General features: G+C 39.0%; 1 protein-coding gene across 1 annotated transcript in view; it reads right to left on the reverse strand.

Annotated features, from left to right (window-relative positions):
- Window positions 1-5161: 5161 nt before the first annotated feature.
- The window catches only part of ADAMTS3 (ADAM metallopeptidase with thrombospondin type 1 motif 3), a 229285-nt gene continuing 214668 nt past the window's right edge, over window positions 5162-19778 (reverse strand). Inside the window, exons 18-22 of the mRNA XM_024577370.3 lie at window positions 19281-19446; window positions 16441-16573; window positions 12774-12981; window positions 11035-11152; window positions 5162-7837 (exon numbers count right to left, since the gene is read on the reverse strand). Of these exons, the coding sequence (XP_024433138.2) occupies window positions 7272-7837; window positions 11035-11152; window positions 12774-12981; window positions 16441-16573; window positions 19281-19446 (1191 nt within the window). The 3' untranslated portion in view covers window positions 5162-7271. The remainder of the gene's footprint in view (window positions 7838-11034; window positions 11153-12773; window positions 12982-16440; window positions 16574-19280; window positions 19447-19778) is intronic.

The raw sequence follows: 19778 nt of genomic DNA on the forward strand, positions 1-19778 counted from the left end.
GCAAACACAAGGCCCTCGGGCTGAATCTGGCCCTCCACTGTGTTTTATCCACCCGGCACCTTCTTTCTACCCGGCGGCAGCACTGCGCTCTTGCTTTAAACTGTTAAGGCATAGTTACATTTCCATAGTCCATAAATTACATGCGGCCCTTTGAAGGCAATTGCGAGGCCGATGTGGCCCCCAGTGAAGACGAGTTCGGCACTCCTGAGTTAGACAATATACACAAGCCAGGTGCCTGATGCATAGCAGGACACATTCCTGTGTAGCGTGGTGTCACAAAAGCTCAGGAGGAAGTGCGATAGGCTTTACTAATAGGCCTTCAGATTTTCTCTCTCAGAATGCACACTTCTGCCCACTTCATGATGATCACATAAATACTTGCTAATCTAGGGATAATGGCCTTCAATTACAAAGGTCATATGGGAGCCCTTCTTCCCTGAGCATATAAAGCCAGAGCCAGCCCCCCCACCCCCTTAGACCCCAGAGGAACCGTGGCACCCATTGCGGAGGATGTGGTGGCAGAGAGTCTGTGGACAATATCTTTGGTGCATGATGCCACCACAGAAAGAGCAGTTCCCTTGAACTCTGGAGTCATTTGCCAGATTGTCCATGGTGAAATGACAACTTCTTACATTGTAGTAGTTCACACAACTATCTCCTTTGGATCTTGTGTTCCAACTTCTTTGGGACAGTCCGGACTTCTTGCAAATTGTGGCCTTGGTTTAAAAAATCAATATATAGGTGATGTATCATAGAATTGTATTCTTGAAACATATAATCTCATTAATCAATGTCACCCCAATAAATTTAATAAAAATTAAAGAAATATATAATTTACAATAAAATAACTCTGACACCAGGTCAATGAAAAAATAATAAATCAAATTGAATCTTTTGAGGTTTGTTGGTCATCCATAAAAAGATAAAATAATTGCACATCTTTATTGAACACAGTGCCTGTCAGTCCGTGTTCACTGCTTTTCCTGGATTCTCTAATTTCATGCTCAGACAGACCCATGAAGTATGTGTTATCATCATCAGTTTATAGATTAAAAACTGAGGCTTAGGCACATTAAGTAATTCATTCAAGTCACCATTAGTTGGCTACAGAAGCAGCACTTAAACCAGCAGCCTGGCACTAGTCCCCCACTCTCACCCAGGGCAATGTAACTTCTTAGGAAGTTTAGGAGTCTTACCTCCCTGGCATGGAAATAGAAAATAGCACCATAGAGGTTCGTTTGCACTGGAACTACTAGTGAGAGTCTCTCCATGGAAGTCTCTAAACAGCTAATTTGAACAGAAATGTTCTTTGTGTGGATATATTTCTAATTTTAGCATCACTCGTTTATTCAGTAGTGGATTGTATAAGCGCTTTGTTATTTTGGTTTAAGCCTTTGGAGTGATTCTACCGAGCAGGATATTAACACTTGTGAGTGAGTCACACTTGGCTGTAAATAATCACTTTGTTCTTGATAGCAGAGTAACTTTGGGTATTTGGTAGAGTTAAAAAATATATATGTATACATATATAAAAATGTGTATATATAAATATATTTAAAATGTACGTGTATAAATATATAAAAGTGCATGTGTGTGTGTCACTACTTAGACCCAGGTGAATTGTTAAAAATCAAATGATTTAAAGCTAATTGGTCAAATAATTTGTTTGAAAGTATGAACTGGTTGAAAAAGAGCAGCCTTGCCAATCAACAATTTAAAAGTAGTAACATTAGTGTCGCCACAACATATATGAGTGACTTCTTTTTGGTTTTATTTTTTTAATGTATTTTACTGATTATGCTATTGCAGTTGTCTCATTCCCCCCCCCCTTTATTCCCCTCAACCCTTCATACCCCATTCCACCTGCATTGCCCACCCCCTCAGTTTATGTCCATAGGTCGTACATATAAGTTCTTTGGCTTCTATATTTCTTATACTATTCTTACCCTCCCCCTGTCTATTTTGTACCTACCATTTATGCTTATTCCCTGTGCATTTCCCCCCACTGATAACCCTCCATGTGATCTCCATTTCTGTAATTCTGTTTCTGTTCTAGTTGTTTGTTTAGTTTATTTTTGTTTTATTTTAGGTTCAGTTTTGAATACTTGTGAGTTTGTTGTCATTTTACTGTTCATATTTTTGATCATCTTCTTTTTCTTAGATAAATCCCTTTAACATTTCATATAATAAGGGCTTGGTAATGATGAACTCCTTTAACTTGACTCCTTTAACTTGAACTCCTTTATCTGGGAAGCACTTTATCTGCCCTTCCATTCTAAATGATAGCTTTGCTGGATAGAGTAATCTTGCATTTAGGTCCTTGCCTTTCATGACTTTGAATACTTCTTTCCAGCCCCTTCTTGCCTGCAAGGTTTCTTTTGAGAGATCAGCTGATAGTCTTATGGAAACTCCTTTGTAGGTAACTGTCTCCTTTTCTCTTGCTGCTTTTAAGATTCTCTTCTTACCTTTAATCTTGGGTAATGTAATTATGATGTGCCTTAGTGTGTGCTTCCTTGGGTTCAACTTCCTTGGGACTCTCTGAACTTCCTGGAAGTTTATTTCCTTTGCCAGGTTGGGGAAGTTCTCCTTCATTATTTTTTCAGGTAAATTTTTAATTTCTTGCTCTTCCTCTTCTCCTTCTGTCATACCTGTGATTTGGATGTTGGAATATTTAAAGTTGTCCCAGAAGTTCCTAAGCCTCTTTTTTTTTTTTGGTTTGAATTCTTGTTTTTTCATTCATTGTGGTTGAATGTTTATTTCTTCCTCTGGTCCAAACTATAAATTTGAGTCCCAGTTTCCTTCCCATCACTATTGGTTCCCTGTACATTTTCCTTTATTTCACTTTGCATAGACTTCACTTTTTCCTCTACTTTACAACCATACTCAACCACTTCTGTGAGCATCCTGATTACCAGTGTTTTGAACTGTGCATCTGATAGGCTGGCTATCTCTTCATCTGTAAAAATACAACTTCTTTAGTTGTATTTTTTCTGGACCTTTGATCTGTTCTTTCATTTGGGCTTTTTTTTTTTTGTCCCGGTGTGCCTGTTACATAGTAAGGGGTGGAGCCTTAGGTGTTCACCAGGGTGGGGCAACCATATGGCTGTGTTGTGTCACTGTATGTGGGGGAGGGGTCCGAGAGGGAACAATGATGCTTGTTCTGCTCTCTTCTGGTTTTCAGTAACTTCTCCTGCTACACACAAGCAAATTGGGCCCTTGTGGTGCTGATTCCTGGGTGGGTGGGCTTGTGTACATTCTAGGACTCTGTGGGTCTCTCCAATGACCTCTCTTGTGAGGCTGAGAGTGTCTCCTGCTGCTGCCTCAACCCCCACAGGTGTTTTCAGTTAGAGATTTGAGGCTTTATTTCCCAGAGCTGGAGCCCTGGGTTGCGCGGTTTGTGGGTCTGAGTTTCACCTGCTGCCGCCTCAGCCTCCACAGGTTTTTTCAGTCAGAGGTTTTGAGGCTTTTTTCCCACTGTGCTGGCACCCTGGGTTGCATGGAATGTGGGACTGCTGGCTCGGCCAGCCACCTCCTCACCTGCTCCTCCAGCTGCCTCCTTGCTGCAGGTTCTGCCAATCACCACCCCTCCTACTGATCTGGATGAATGTTTCTTCTTTAACTCCTTAGCTGTTGGACTTCCATACAGTTTGATTTTCTGTCAGTTCTGGGTTTTTTTTGTTTTTAAATTTGTTGTTGTCCTTCTTTTGGTTGTGTGAGGAGGCACAGTGTGTTTACCTACACCTCCATCTTGGCCGGTAGTAGGTAAGTGACTTTTTATGCACCTGCTATACATCAGGATGGGGGACAAATATGGGGTAATGCTGATTCTTAGGTAATCTCTGTGGTGATTTGGTAGAAATTCATAGCATCTTGTTTTGTTTTAGAATTTGTGTTTTTGATAAATTCATTTCAGTATATTATGTTTTGCTGGGTGAGCAGTATTTTATTTTTAAAATTGTGTCTCTAGCTCTAAATGATTTATTCAGAAGTGTCTGGGCCCCAGACAACTGTTTTCTAATTTAGATGATGTGCTGTAGTGCCTGTGCATTTTAAGCAGTTTTACTTTAACTGTTTAGTTTTTAACTTTTTTTATTTGGTACTTTTTTAAACAAGTGATGTCTGTTACAGCTTATCTATGTTTTCATCATTTTTCAATTTTCTTAAATCTTATATTTAAGCAGCTTCTTCATGAAGAAAATATAAAATGTGTGTAGAGGAGTGACTTGATATTTCTGCAAAATGCATTTATGTAAATATTTGGGAAATATTTTTCTAATAATTTGGGGAATTATTGTACCTTTGACTACCTTTATAGAAATATATAATTAATAGTCATTCCTTAGCTTGACTATTTAATGTTTGCAAAAGAAGAGTAAGCATAGTTAACTACAAATCTTCAAAATCAATGACTGGAGGTCATTTTTACAGCTAAAGTTTTTTACCACCATCAATGAGACACAATGACCACGATTCAAACTACCTGGGAATCTCTATGGCAAGCTGGTTTAGTCACATAATGAAGACAATGAGGAGGAGGCTGGGACAATACAAGCATGATGATACTATTGTGAGTTGCTATGTGCTAACAGATTTACGTAAACCATTTCTCATAGCCATCACACAATGGTGTTTCCCAATTCTGTCTCCCATTTTACAGATGAGGAAATGGAAATCTAGCCAGGTCACCCAAGATCATTCAGGTCTGAAGTTGTAGGTGGTCTCCCCCTGTTACATAATGCAAGGCCCTCTAATGTAATGTCCCATTCCTTCCCACACTGTTCCCACAGGTCCTCAGGCAACCAGGATTCAAAGCTGGTGGGCAGCTTTTCTTTAAAAAAATCAGTCTGGGATTACCCATTTTAAAAGACCACCCTGCCTTTGCTTTCTTATATATACTAGCATTGTCACCATTTTCTCTCTGCCTCTTCATAGTTCTGTAAAATCAACTTCAACCACACCCTGCAACATCTTATTTTCCTTTGAAACAATTAGGACACACCCTGATGTGAAACTAGGAGACAATGTCACTTTATCTGAACCTCTTTAGAGAAAATCCCAATAATAGCAAATGGGTTTGATACTTCACTTTGTAGGAGGAAGGAACACTTTTTCATTACTCAGTGATGCATCTAGTGATAAAAGCTAGATGGAGTCAGATCTGTATTTTATTAACATTTTTATTGCTACGTGCTCCCAATACAACAAACAGCATCAGTAGTGTACACTTTGATAAAAAAAAAAAAGAATTTTTAGCTTAGTAGAAAATGAAGCTCAAAGATCAGAAGTATACGAGTGTGTACATCTTTATGGGAGGTGTATGTGTGTGACCATCTTTCTCTATATTCTCTTGTGGACCAGATGTATACACATGCAAGCAAACTAGAGAGAATTCATTCAGGGGAACTTGGGGAGGGGAATGACTTCTACTTGAGGCTCAGGGATTATTTTACGATCTGGAATTCACCTAATTTATTTGACTTTCAAAAGTCTTGCACAAAGTAGCAGCGATTCCTTAGAGGTATAGAGTCCATAGGTGAAGCTGTTTACCATGGTTAAAATGCAAAAGTGCTTGCACATTCTGTGCTTTGAAAGGTTAACATATATTCTTAGTTCAGGAACTGACCTCAAAAACATTATGCTGACATACATCTTTTTTCTTTGAAGTATAATTCATGAAGTATGTATGTTTTTCAAATACTTTAAAACAAATATTTCTAGTTCACTATTTCATAAAAAGATAGGTGAGTTCATACTATTTTATGTTTCATTGAAGGGGAACAAATCAACTTTGTTTCAACTACTTCAAAAATGCAAATGGTTTGCATAACATCAAATTTGTTCACTTTAAGCTCTTTGATTCGGCTGATGTAGTTTGCTTAAATTTCTCCTCTAGGCACAGAACAGAGCATGCATCTCTAATTATGTCTCTCTAGTTTAACAAAATATGTCATTGATATTAGTGTAAATATTTAGTACATAAAAATACTATCAAGAAAAATTCAACTTTTAATAAATATCTTCAGTTCTGAATTCTATATACAAGTACTTTACATCTACTCCCTGGAGAGAGCATTTCTGGCTTCACTGTGAGTAAGGTGACCACTGACATAAATTACTAGCACATTATTGCAGTCAGATGCATTGTGGTTGTGAACCTTTGGGTATGTGAACCATGCAGACAATAAATATTGCAACCATTGACAAATGCTTTTTTGAACCTGCTTCCAAAGCCTTACTGTCCTTGAGCATCAGTTCTAGTTCAATGATACTTTTCTCAGCTACCAACATACAAATTACCTCAATACATATTCCTTTGTTATTATTACAGTACATTGAGTATGCTTTTTCTTGGATATGTCACCTATGGGAAAACAAAAACAAGACAAGAACATAGGACACTTCAGTGGTGCCTATTGAGGTCCTGGTAAGAGGGTTTCAGGTTGTTTTTGGACAGGTTCATTTACTGGACTCTGGCCCCTGTGACCACAGCCCCATTCCTTTTTATTAAAGACAGAAGGTAATAGGTAAGCTGAAATCTGTATATCTGCAGCTTACCTGTTTTTTTCTTTTTCTGTAATTTAGGTATCACACTGTTGATTAAACAAAACTCTTTGTATTGTCAATAGCTGCAATCCTTCCTCTTTGTAATATTTTGCTTTGAAAATCAACCCATAAATGTCAAATAAGGCAATACTCAATGACAAGCACCTAGAACATCCAGAAATGTAATATAGTAAACAATCATTTGAGAACACGTCTCTTAAAATAATACTGATTTCTGCAATATACAGTATTTACACAACAGCTGCAAATTTGCTCATATAATATTTCTAATATAGATAAATAGGAATACAAGTCTACGAATTCTTTGCTCCATTCCCAAAATATTTTGTTAAGGTGTAAACCATTGGCACCTCTTTTTTACTTTTACTATAACTTTTTTTAAACAAAAAAATCAGCCGAAACGCACAATTGGTTCCAGTCCCTTTTCTGCTTTAGAGAGTGACCAATGTATTTAGCAACTTACTTTTCCTTCTGTTAATACTCTTTGGTGCTTTCTTCCAATGAATTCTGGTAAATTAGTCGATGCAGAACAAAAAAAAGGAGGAAAGAAACTAGAAAGTGAACCAGCACTTTCTGTTCTTCCCTTTACAGGTAAAATGAGTTGACAATCAATGGAGATTTTCACTTTAATGAAGCGATATGCACCACTGGGGAGAGGGAGCTTGGCCGGGCTTTCCTCTGATTTCTAGCCTTCCAGGTTCACCTTCTCATCTTTCCAAGGGGGATGAGCTTATTGGATGTCTCTTGTCAATCATCTTTTCATCTTTCTTTGAGGTTCTTGCCTGAGAAGAAGCACCTATTGAATCACGGACTGCAAGGGAGGGGGCAGCAGCCATGGGTGGAGATGAAGGGAGGGGGCCACTCCTGGTGGCAGGGGAGACTTGCCCCACGGCCCCACTCCCTGTGTGCGGAGCACTCCTCTGGGGTAAGTTAGCACCATCAGGTTTACTGTTTGGCCTGAAAGCAGCATGTGCATTTGGACCTCCCACTGAAGAGGTCCTACTCAAAGACTTCTTCCTCACAGCAGGAGTCTCTGAATAGTAAGGAACCAAAGATGTAGGCATCACTAGAGATCCAGCGAGGTCGAGGTCACCGGGGTTAAAGATGACATCATCCTGAGTTTCAGCAGCTTCAGGAAGGAATGCTGGTGGCAGGGTGCTACTGCGCTTACTACAGGACTCACAACATAACTTGTTGTAACCTGGTATGGAGCAGTACCGCGCCAGCACCTCCATCTGGCAGAATATGGACTTATCTCCCAAACATGGCTCATCTGTGAAAATTAAAAAGAAAAACCCATCTAAATATAAAATATAAGGAGGAGAGAAATTAAAATTGTTTATGACTATAAACAGATTTAAGTAAAATCAGGCATTGGTGGGAGTTGTCCATATGAGCCTTTGAATTATAAATACCAGCATTAGGATGAATTCATTGAAATAAGTTGTTCTTTACGTGCAACACACTTGGTTTGACCACCATTTTAATATCTCCATCAGGAGTCTTCCGATTGAGGGTACTTTTTGTTCCTATGAGGAACGTTCACCTGATCTTCTAATGAGAAAATAGGATTAACAAATATTTTTAGGATCTAAAGAGGCATCTAGTTTATTTTATTTCATGGTACTTCTGTATTGCTAATAAAGTAGCCTCTGTATTAAATTTAAAATAGAGATATATACTAAAGACCTGCTGGAACAAATTAAATCTTAAAAATGTATTACCAAAGAAAAAGTCAAGATGATATCTTGATTAGACGTACTGGGTAAAATTATATTACAAGGTAATGAATCTGCTATGTAACTTGCCATAGAAATTAAAAAGTCTTTTTTCTCATGCTTGAAAAAGTTAAAAGAAGGGTGAGTTGGCAAGGCCCACAGGAGGGTTAAAAATACCACCCTTGCTTATTATGTATTAGAAAATATAATATCTATTAGTTACAAAACCATGCCCACATCTCAAATTGTGGAATGACTTACATTTGTCTGACATTCACAGATCTTTTATATAGTATGATGTGTTTGAGTAATTCATATTAGCTCAGATAATCTTCTAATTATGGTGTGAATGCCTGAGAATCACCTAATGCCTTTCTCCTCAAACATCAATTCGTCATCATACCTGAATGACTTTTTCTATGCCTGTATCTCAAAAGAAGGAAACTATTTTCTTTCTATGAGTTTATGGCTCCCGCCCTAGGGTAATGGACCTTATCTGACCCTGTAGTCTCTTTTCCCTCTGACTCTTCACCTCTAACACCCTTGCTCTGGTTCCAAGTTTTTTAAACCTTCTAAATCATGTGGCCCAGTTCAAAGTGCCCTAATCTCTTTGAGTTGAAGAAGCCCGCACAAGGGGCTCGGTCTCCGAGTGTGAGCAGCTTGGTACTGCAGGGACAGGTTCCCAGCCCGGGTCTAATTAGGCCAGAATATGCTTCTGTATGGGAGAGGGAAAAAGGAGAGATATTCTGAAAAAAATAGAAGCAAAGGAATACATTTGTTTTATGGTAATTTGCCTCAGGAGAGTTGGGAAGGACTTAATGGTGCCAATAAATAGTACAATCCAAATGTATCTAGAAAAGAGTTCATAGGGCAGAATCATTAGAATTAAGAAAGCTTTTTAGGCTTCTCACTCCATGCCCATATCATTATAGGAAGTTCAGGAAAAGTGTTTTACACAGTGTCTCAAAAGGCCATTTGATTCTAATTGCAGCTTGAGACTCTGCTGGGAAGTATTACTTGCTTGACTGATATGTGGAAGAAATACAGGGCCTTTCAGAGCTCTTAGAACTGTTTCGGAGCAAGAGAGCTGCTAAAAGAAAGTGGAATCACTGACACAGTTACGTCTTCTCATCAGCACCTCTGGTTTCCAATAAAAAAAAATTTTTTTTGGCTAAAGGAAGAAAATCAAACAAATTCTTGCTGATAATTAGGTGTATTTGCAGAAATAGCTGATAGAGCTATTAAGATCAGTAAAACCTCCTCACAAAGTAGTTAGCCCCCTGGCAGTAACGCTTACATAAGAATAAGATATTAGGGCAACTAAACTTTATAGCTTCAGAGTAAAGTTTGTTCCTTTGGATTTGACTTGTGTATTAAGATTTCAAATATACTTTCCAGAGAAAAATGATTGAATATACAGGGTCCAGCAGAAGTAACGCCTGCTTGAGTGTGGTTGGTAGGGTAATAGTTGGGTGTGATAATTTACAGTTTTAATTTGAGCATTTCACCTAAAATGTCATATGGTGTGCTTGAGTGTGATATTGTTATGTTACAGAAGTACATGCTTGTGATTCTGTAATAAAAGGTTGTGTAATGAAAAGGGGTGTTATTTGCGCTGGACCCTGTACAGGTCCTTGTCTCCCTCTCATGGTCATTCCTGTTCATGCCACTACACATTTGCAAATGAAAACTTAGAAGGTTCAAAAGACTTGAAGCCTGACATTTCCTCAAAAAGTTCGACATTTGATAAAATAGTGCTTTGCAAATTTTCTTGAAAAAAGAAAACACCATTTAGCGCATGGCAGAATTCCATCAGCGGCTCAGTTATGATGTTGTAGGCCAACCGCAAGGAAACCTCTTTAGTCTGGAGTCTCACGAGTATGTCAGAGCAGTGTCCACAGTTGTCACTGGGCACAGATTTAGCACAACTGCATTTCAGAGGAAGCTTGTGGTGGGGGAAGGGTAAGGCGAGGACAGAGGGAGAGAATGCATGAGTCTGGGAAGAGAGAAGCAGGGAGGAAGTATGGAGGGGGAGGAAAGAAGAGGAGGTATGTAGGGGAAGAAGGGGAAAAAGCAGAACAGGCAGGGAGAACAGACAGAGGTAAATAGAACCAGCACAGAAAAGGAGGAAGGAGACAGCGTGACAGAAGCTGAAATCATCCAATATATGTACTTTATTTGTTTTACAGTAGCAAATCAATGTCTATTTTTAAATTAAATCGACTCTACTCTTGTACTACAGGAAGTACTTGCGAAGGCAAGTTTTTGCATGTACGCAAGGTGTCTATTCTGAAGTCACCCTGGGGGAGTGCATGTGATGGGTGGGCAGATATTGGAAATGGCCTACTGAGTAGCATTTACCATCCACATGTCTATATGGAATAATTTTAGTAAAAACATTTCCAAACCTTCTGCAATATTATAGGTTTGCAATGATGGGAGGTTATAAAGAAAATCAGAGAGAGGGAAACAGCAGCCTTTTCAGAAACACAGACAGACGTGAGTGTACAGGCCACAGCTCTCCCCTCCGGCTCGCGCTGCCGAGTCAGAGCTGCAGAGGTGGCATAACTCGGCCATGGCCTGCAACACCATTCTTAAGAATTGTATTAGACTAATTTTTTAAGACTGTTTTCCTTTGGTTATTTTTTGATAAGCAAATAGAAATTCTAGAGCTTGTCCTGAAAGGAAATTCTGCTTTTTGATGCTAACAAACCATCGTTGGAGCAGGGAAATCAGTTAGTATCACACCTACCATTACAGGGAGGCAGCTGACAAGCTCTGACCGCCTCGGGCTTCTCCCCGTCGCAGTGGTCTCCAGCCCTGCAGAGGACCTGCCTCACCTCCGTCCCATCACCGCAGGTAACGGAACACTACGGAGACAAAGGCTGCGATTACAGACGTTCATTGCACCGCCTTTCTTCCTTCCTCCATGCTCACACGCATTCGCATACACACACATACATGCACACACGTACACACAGCTCTGGGGTTCTTTCTTTATGGAGGCGGTTTTACCCTGGGGTTTGGAGACAGATAGTCCTAGGTTTATACTCTGGCTCCATCATTTACCAGCCTGGGCATGTTCCTTTTTTCTCTGAAAGCTGGAATAATAATAATGTTTGCCTCATAGGATGGTTGTAGAACTAAATGACGGCAAAGGAGATAGGGTGTGTAGAAATTATGCCTGGCATATAATAAGCATTTGCTATGAAAGAAGCCATTGGTATTATAATGTTAATATATGCATAGTGGTGCCGTTTTTAGGGGGCTGATCATGGTATTGACCTTGCCATTTTCTCACCTTCCTTACAGGTGGCAGGATTTACTGACAGGCTACCCTGGCTAATTCAACCTCTTCGGAACCACTATTACTCTATTCTCATAAATTCATTTCTTTAATGAAGGGGCTAACCACTCTAAAACTATGCTCAGAAATGTCTCTGCTATTGTTCTAGATAGGAGCTACAGAGGAGGGGCCCTCATTCCAGGACTTTGAGGGGAAAGGAATATGAACTATCATTATGGTCTGTTCAGGTGACCTTCCCGTACTTGTCCTTCCTTCTTGGGTCTGCTCTCTACTTCCTCCTCCTTAGGTGCTTTTTGATGCCCTTTCCTTCTCTACCTCTTCTCCTTTGAATCCTCATTATGAGTCTTTACAAATAGAAAAGACATGGGGTTAACTCAGGCACCCCAACATTGAGTCTGTCAGTCACCAAACAAACATCATTTCACAGGCACTGGCTGGGTACCAAGGAAACAAAGCGCATGGTTCTTGAGAAGTGGGTGGGTTAGTGGTAAGCACAGGCTCAAGGACAGGAGTTACAATACTCTGCATGAACAATATGCATTTGGAATGCATAGGAAGGACTTTGGGAAAGGCACCCCAGAAGGTGGTATGTTGGGCTGTGGAGGTGAACCTTGGTAGATGAGAGGGAGATGGTTAGAGAGGAGGGGGGTGAAGGGCCAACCTGCCAAAAGGTAGTCAGCTCTCAATGGCAAAGTCTTTTTGGAACAGTTAGAATTTTACTCAAACTGGGCCAAAGAGTGGCAATAAAAAAGAATAAGAAGAGTCAGTGTAGGACTTCTTGTGGCATACACAAATGTCGAATCATTCCCTTGCACACCTGAAACTAATATCATGTTTGTCAATTATATCCAAATTAAAAAGAAGAAGAGTGATTAGCAAGGTGCCAAACGGAGCAGGGCCCTGCATTCAGTGTGAGGGGTTTGGAATTCACTCCGTAGGCATGGTGAAGTCAACAACGATGTTAGATCTGTCACCTTTAGACTCCTCTTGGCTCAAAGTACCCAAACGTGGTTTGCCTCTACCAACTTATCCTAAATACAAACACTGTTTTAAAACATTATTTTTTCTAACACCTCCAGGTACTTAATGATTACAAAATGTTAGTTTCTCAATTCACACAAAGTCTGCAAATATACTTCACATGTTTACACACATACATGTGTACACAGAACTGACACACCCACCTCACTCCAGGGCCCTGTTTTCCACTGGGCTGGGCAGGGCACTCTGTTACAGGGCCGGCGGCTCTCAGGACGGTCACCCACGCAGTACTTGCTGTGCACGGAGCGGTTGGTGCCGTCGTGGAGGGGCTGGAGGCAGCGCACGGTGCGCAGCTGGTAGCCGGAACTCCCACAGGTTTTGGTGCAATGCTCCCACTCGTCTGCTGCCCAGCTGTGGGTATGGGGGTTAAGATTGAACATGGTCACTGGGATGTAGCATGTGCATCCTCCTGCACTGCAAGCCTAGATGGCTCTGCTCGCTGAGTGACGTGCAGCCAGTGGGGCACATGGCAGTACAGGGAGCCCTTTCAGAAAGATGGGTGTATTGAACAATTAAAAAGCCTTAGAGCTGTCTAACAATAATAGGCCTGACACTTTTATTTTTAATTGCTTAGTATTTTTCTGCCTCCCAGTGACTCCGAAAGCTAGTCCTTTCCTAAAGGATGGATGATCGACAGATGGTTTCTGAAACTCATCTAAAGGATGCCTGGTTAGGTTCAGACATGACGGTAGTTTTCAAAATAGTACCAAAGCAGCCTCAGTGATATTGCCTAATGGTGTTAAGGATCTGAAATGAAAATGAAAAAGGAATCCATCTCATTCTCGCTAACACAAATTTATCTGGCTGCTGCTGCCTTTTCACAAAATCGTGAATTTACTCATGTTTTAATTTTCTGAGATAACTGTTTCGTTTCTACAACTGTTGCCATGAAGACTGTCTCACACAAAGATAAAGGCAGCGTACAATCAAGGTTTGAAGGCACCTGGAAGAAATATTTCCAAAACAATACGTTCACAAAGATTTCCCAAGGGCATTGCCAAATACGAGTGTCAATGTGAAGGTGTCCAGCGCTCCCCGAGTCAGCTGAGTGTACAGTATTAACAGACAGTTCTCCATTACATGTGGTTACCGGGTCCCGAAGGGCTGTCCCCATCAATTGCATCTGCTTTATCAGTCTGTCACAAAGTCACTGAGGCATACTATTTACCCTTTCTAAGGTTACTTTTCCTCTGCAATTGTTTTCTCTTTCCACATATATGGGATACCAAACTACAACCATGCTAAAACCTTACCAGTCTTTGGTATTAACAGTTTAAGATTGCTCTAGCTTATCAAACAGGCAGTAAAATGTATTCTGGCAACAAAGAAATTGTGTTCAACTTTGAAGCCCCAGTAGTGACTTTCACCTGAAGAGACAGAGATTGCAGGAGACACACAGACAATTATGGCTATGTTACTCCATCTTGAAACTCCTAGAATGGCAGTGGAGGAGAAAAATAGAAAACCACAAAGGCCAAAAAACTTGGGAAAAAAGCCATCACGAGATAATTTTGGAACCTAGAAAACAGTTGGGTGTATGCCTGCTACTTCAGTAGCCATAAGAAGGATGAAGTTTAAGTCAGCAGTAGGAGCTGATAAACCACAACGCAGAATTTCAGAAGTCTACAGAAACTGTGGCCGCAGGGGGGAGTGTGAACTGGGAAAGCATGGGCGACGGCAGGGCTGAAAGCAGCGGGAACGATGGGAAGTCTGCTTGGAGGCAGTGAGGCCTCCTAATCCTTGACCACACCGGGTGATTGCCCCTCCTGTGAAGCTGCGGGAAACTTGAGGTTTGCCCTCTGTAGAAGGTGAACCAGACTTTTAACTTGTGGACAACAGACATAGTCAAGAGACTACAGAGAACAAAACCATACTGAAAACGGGGGTGATGTAAGAGCCCACATATGGAATGCTAAGATGAACCTAGTTGCCTACACCATAGGCTTATACCCCCTTAACAGGAAGCTGATTCTGTTCTATGGAATCTAATGATAGTTTCATTAGAAAAGCCCTAAATATACAAATAATTTATGGTCTTTCAGTGAAATAACCAGCCAGCTCATCTTATAATGAAGCTCACCAGCAAACTCTTGATCAAAAACAAGCTTCGCACCAGCCTGTTTAATCCTGCATTCTTTTATATGTGTGAATAGCCAACAATCCCCCAAACACAGAAATCTTCTAACACAAATGATGAAGGTGGGGAAAAAGAAACAGAAGAAATAACTCAAAAGATATAATCCATGAAAGAGGAAAAATCTTGAATATTTTTAAAGAGATAAAATAAGTTATTACATTTGTGAAATAAGAAATAAATGCCTTGAAAAATGAAAATTTGAGGAACTAAATAGAATTTGTGGATATTAAAGCTCTCTTGAATATTAACATAGAAGCAAAAATGAAAAATTCAGCAAGTGGAACAATAAACAATGAGAGAACATAAAATTAAATCTTTCTAGAAAGCCTTACTACAAATATCCCCAAAAGAAAGAACATTGGGAAAAAAAGACCAATAGAAGACATTTTTTTTCAAAGAATCATACAAGAAACTCTCCCAGAGATGAAAAATATTGGTTTCATGTTTCAAAAAGTCTGTAACTAAGTCATAACATGATGGATGAGGAAAGGTGAACACCCAGCTGTGAAATTCCATGGCCATAAAATTTCAGGACGCTGGGAACAAAAAGAAGATCCTACAAACTTAGGATGACAAAAATAGGTCACACTGAAAGCACTGGTTATCAGATGTCAAATGACTTTTTAACAGCAAGACTGCAGTCTAGAAAACAATGGAATAATGGTTTCAAAATTCAGAGGGAAATACATTCTAGTTTGGAATCAAGTGTGTGTCCAAATGATCAAGAGTGAGAGTAGAAGAAAGACTTCTTCTATATACTTATACTTTAACTTATGTTTTTCTTGGGTGTAGAAGAATTTAATTCTCTAATAAAAGTTTTTAATTTGTATATACTTTTTTATGAAGCTATTGGAAGATACAATCCATCAGAACAAATGACTATAGCAGAGATAAGAAGACAAGGAATGCAGGCAACAGGACTGGCTAGGAGGGTGGGAAAGCCGTGTGCTGCCCAGGGCAGGGCTGGAATACACAGAACTCTCTGAGAGATATCTCTAAGAAGATACTTGAGTGTTTAGCATTTAGTATTCAGAGGAGATTGCTACTCATGGAAGAGCGCTTAGGCACAAACTTGTGAAATGCAATAAAAAATATAAAAATTAAGACATTCATGAACTCTAGAAGAAACTAAGTTTTACCAAAAAAAAAGAAACAAAAATAGGATACTAAGTGTCTCAACTGGTAAGAGACATGCATGTCATTGAAATAATATAAACTCTGAACATTAACATCAGTAAAAGACAGGCTGTATCAATATTGAAAGTATTGGGGAGGGAGAAGTGTGGGCTGTGGGTGTGGTTTTGGAGGAGGATTGCACTAAATAATTCACTTTCCACAGTGGAAGTTCAAGATACATAATGTCTAAAACTTCCCTACCCCTCCTTGCCCTAAAAAGTCAAGCAGCAAAAGCAAAAACATTTCACTTAGAGAGATGGAAGCAGTTGTATCAAATGTCAAAAGAAGCATCATGGTGGAAAGTGTTGTTTTTGAAGAGCAGGAATATGACAAATGGCAGGGAACTGCAGCTTTATATAAATCCTGTGAATTGACTTTAACTATTTAAATCAGGTACATATATTAGCTTTGAATAAAATTAAAATTAAAAAGAGCTAAAGACACTAAAATCCATATTATTTAGTCCCCAGGGTACAACAGTTAAAATAAGTGCTTACAGTGGGTGTGTACACTCTTGAATATTGCACATTCTTCTAATAGGTTTCGGCTTTTTGTTGACTTCACAGAAGCTGCGATGAACCATTTTATTATCACTTTTCCTTCGGCATCCGTATTTAGTGTACTGGAAACCTGGGGAAGAAAATAAATTTCTTTGGATTAAATCACTTATTCATCCTGTTATATATTTGGTCATCCATCCATTCATTCATTCAACAAATACTTACTGATTGCGTGCAGTAAGCCAGCCACTGTTCTAGGTGCTGAAGGTCCAGAAGTAAATTATATAAACAAAGTTATCTTTTTAGAGCCTATATTTAATAAATTTTACAAATTATTAAATAGTAACTGTATACTTGCTAATTAACTGGACTCTGAATATACAGAATCTAGTGTCAGGGACAGGTTTGAAAACCACGGAGAATAATCCATGAACTAGGCTTTTACAGAGCTATGAACATAACTGACTGCAGGGGGCACCAAAGTAACACAGATGGGAGAGGCTCTAACTTAGCTGGAGAAGGGGAGGGAACTCTTATAAGATCAGCACTTCCTTGAGCAGAATCTTCAGGTTCAAATAGTATTGCATAAAGGGAATGAAGCAAAACGATATTCCTAGCAAAGGCAATACCAGGAAACTGCAGGTCTCTGAATGACTGACGCTTCATGTGTGAGAGGGGTGAGAGGTAGGAAAGGATCCAATATAAAAGCCTTGCGTGTCAGACAAGTGTTTGGAATTTATTCTGAAGGTCACAGGGAATTATGAAAGGTCTCCTTAACTGCCAACTTTCATATTTATGAATAATTTTATTTTTTTAAATTTCAAACCTAAAGAAAGTTGTAAGGAAAACACAATAAACATTTGTATGTCTTGCATATAGATTAACCTTGTGTTACCATGTCACCATATTTAAGATATATATATATAAATTATAATGATATTACAATTCTAATACATAATTAATATGTGATATATATGTGAAATTTTGCTGAACCATTTGGGAATAAATTTGCTGACACCCTGATCCTTCACATCTAAATACTTCATTTATCACTCACAACAAACACGTTTTCTTACAAAATCACAATATAATTCTTAAAATCAGGATATTTAATGCAGAAATACTATTATATATTGACCATACTAAAAAATTTTCCATTGCCCCTATAATGTTCTGTATAGTAGTGCTTTTCCAACCAAGAATATTTAGTTGTCATGGAATTATGAGATTAATAAGGAACAGTGTTTGAGACATTTTTTATCTTTAATATATTTGAGGTGTACAGGCCAGTTATTTTGAAAAATGTCCCACACTTTGGGTTTATTTAATGTTCTCCTAAGGCAGGGGTATCAAACTCATTTTCACTGGGGGCCACATCAGCCTCAAGGTTGCCTTCAAAGGGCCAAATGTAATTTAGGACTGTAAACATGTAACTACTCCTTAACAGTGAAGTGAGAGATCGGGGCTGCCACGGGGTAGACACAAGGTGCAGGGCTGGATAAAACATGGTGGAGGGCCGGATTCGGCCCGCAGGCCCTGTTTGCCACCTGTGTCCTAAGGGTTAAATTCAGGTTATTCACTTGGCGAGAATACTACGTAAGTTATATTGTATTTCAGAGCAGCATATTGGGAGACTAAAGGATTTGAGTCAAGGAAATAATATAATTATACTCATTCATTAATCCACTTATTCATTCATTCAAAAAGATTACCCTGGAAATAAAGGAAGAGAAGAAAATCAAAAGTTAGTTGACTAAGAGACTTCTGCAGTAACCTTCCCCTCAAAAATTGTGAAGGAAGCTTGTAAGGAAGGAATAGGTGTGGTAGATAATAAAAAGGTGTGTATGACAAATCTGGTGACCAAGTCAATATTGAGGGTGCAGGCAGAAGGGAGGGTCCAAATTAAATCAACTTCTTGTAATGAATAAAGTGTCATTTTACATAATTAACTACAACACTTTATGTCTATATCCCCCCCAAAAAACACTTTAGAAATATATTCTTAACTTTGAAATTATACAATCAATAATCTTTTGTTTTCAATTATTCAGTATCATTATTGTGAGAGGGCATGGCCTTCTTCTGCCTGTTGGGGAGAATTCTGTCTTGGCCAGCTCAGCTCTGGAGCACTGATGTACAGAATGAGAAGAATGGATGATGGGAGCGACTGAGAAACCTTGAGAAGAGCTTAATGGATTTACCTTGGGGAGGGCAGAGAGGAAGCAAAATGTAGTAAGAGCATGTTCTTAGGAGCCAGACTTCCTGGGTATGTATCTTATGATGTGGGCAAATTACTTACCTTCCCTGAGCTTCACTTTCTCCATTAATACAATAGAGATAATAATAATAGTGATTTCAAAAAAAAAATAGTAGACTTCACAGAGGCCATGTGAATATTCACGCATTAATATATAAAGCATTTAAAACTGTGTCTGGTACATAGAGCAACTAATAACTCCTTTGTTACTAACAATGGTAGAGTAGAAATGCATCGGTATGGAAAATAAAAGTGGAAAAGAAGGCAAGCACCAGAGGACCCTGAATCCGGGAGAGCTTAGGAGGAGTAAAGTGACTAGGGATGTGGCTACATGATAGGAGACAGAAGGAACTCAAGGGAAAGGGCAAGAGGGGTTTAAGAAGGTCTACTGTTCTAATGAATGGCTTCCTATCCTTTGTAGATTCTGAAATTCCAGTAAAAATGCTTTGTATTTACACTTTAGTTATATATGATATTCTCAGATTATGGCCTTGATTGGAGTCAATCCTTAAGGCAGAAAAGCAAGAAGACTGGTTTACTATGATTACTTTGTAATGTAATAAATGTGTTCAACTGTTACCTCCACCACAGGGTTTGGAACACTGAGACCAGCTCTTCAAAGCCCACTCAAAAGTGTCTAATTCTTCCTGGATGACATTGTTGTTGTTGATTGTAGGTGCGGAATCTTCATGGATGATGTACTTATACGTCAGGCTAGAGCGGGTGTCATTCTCCTGAGGTATAATCTAACACACACATGAATAAGTATATGTAAATCACCTGAGAGAGTTTTAAAGTATGAGTGAAAAATTTAAAATATTTCAGAATAGTGCTCTTACTGAAACTGGAAGACTTTTAAGTTGTTTCTAAAAATATGTTTTTGTTTCAAGTAAAGTACAAGTGTTCTCTGTTTAAGAAAAAATTCAAATATATAAAACTTGGACATACATTGAGGAGTAAGGGTTTGTATTATAAAAGTAAATAACTTTATAATGAGATTCACTGTAAATTTCATTAAGTTATATACCTCCTTAATGCATTTAAAATTATTCTTTATAAAGTTTTGTTATAATGATAA

This window comes from Desmodus rotundus, chromosome 4 (genome assembly GCF_022682495.2).
Source record: "Desmodus rotundus isolate HL8 chromosome 4, HLdesRot8A.1, whole genome shotgun sequence".
NCBI classification, from domain to species: domain Eukaryota; kingdom Metazoa; phylum Chordata; class Mammalia; order Chiroptera; family Phyllostomidae; genus Desmodus; species Desmodus rotundus.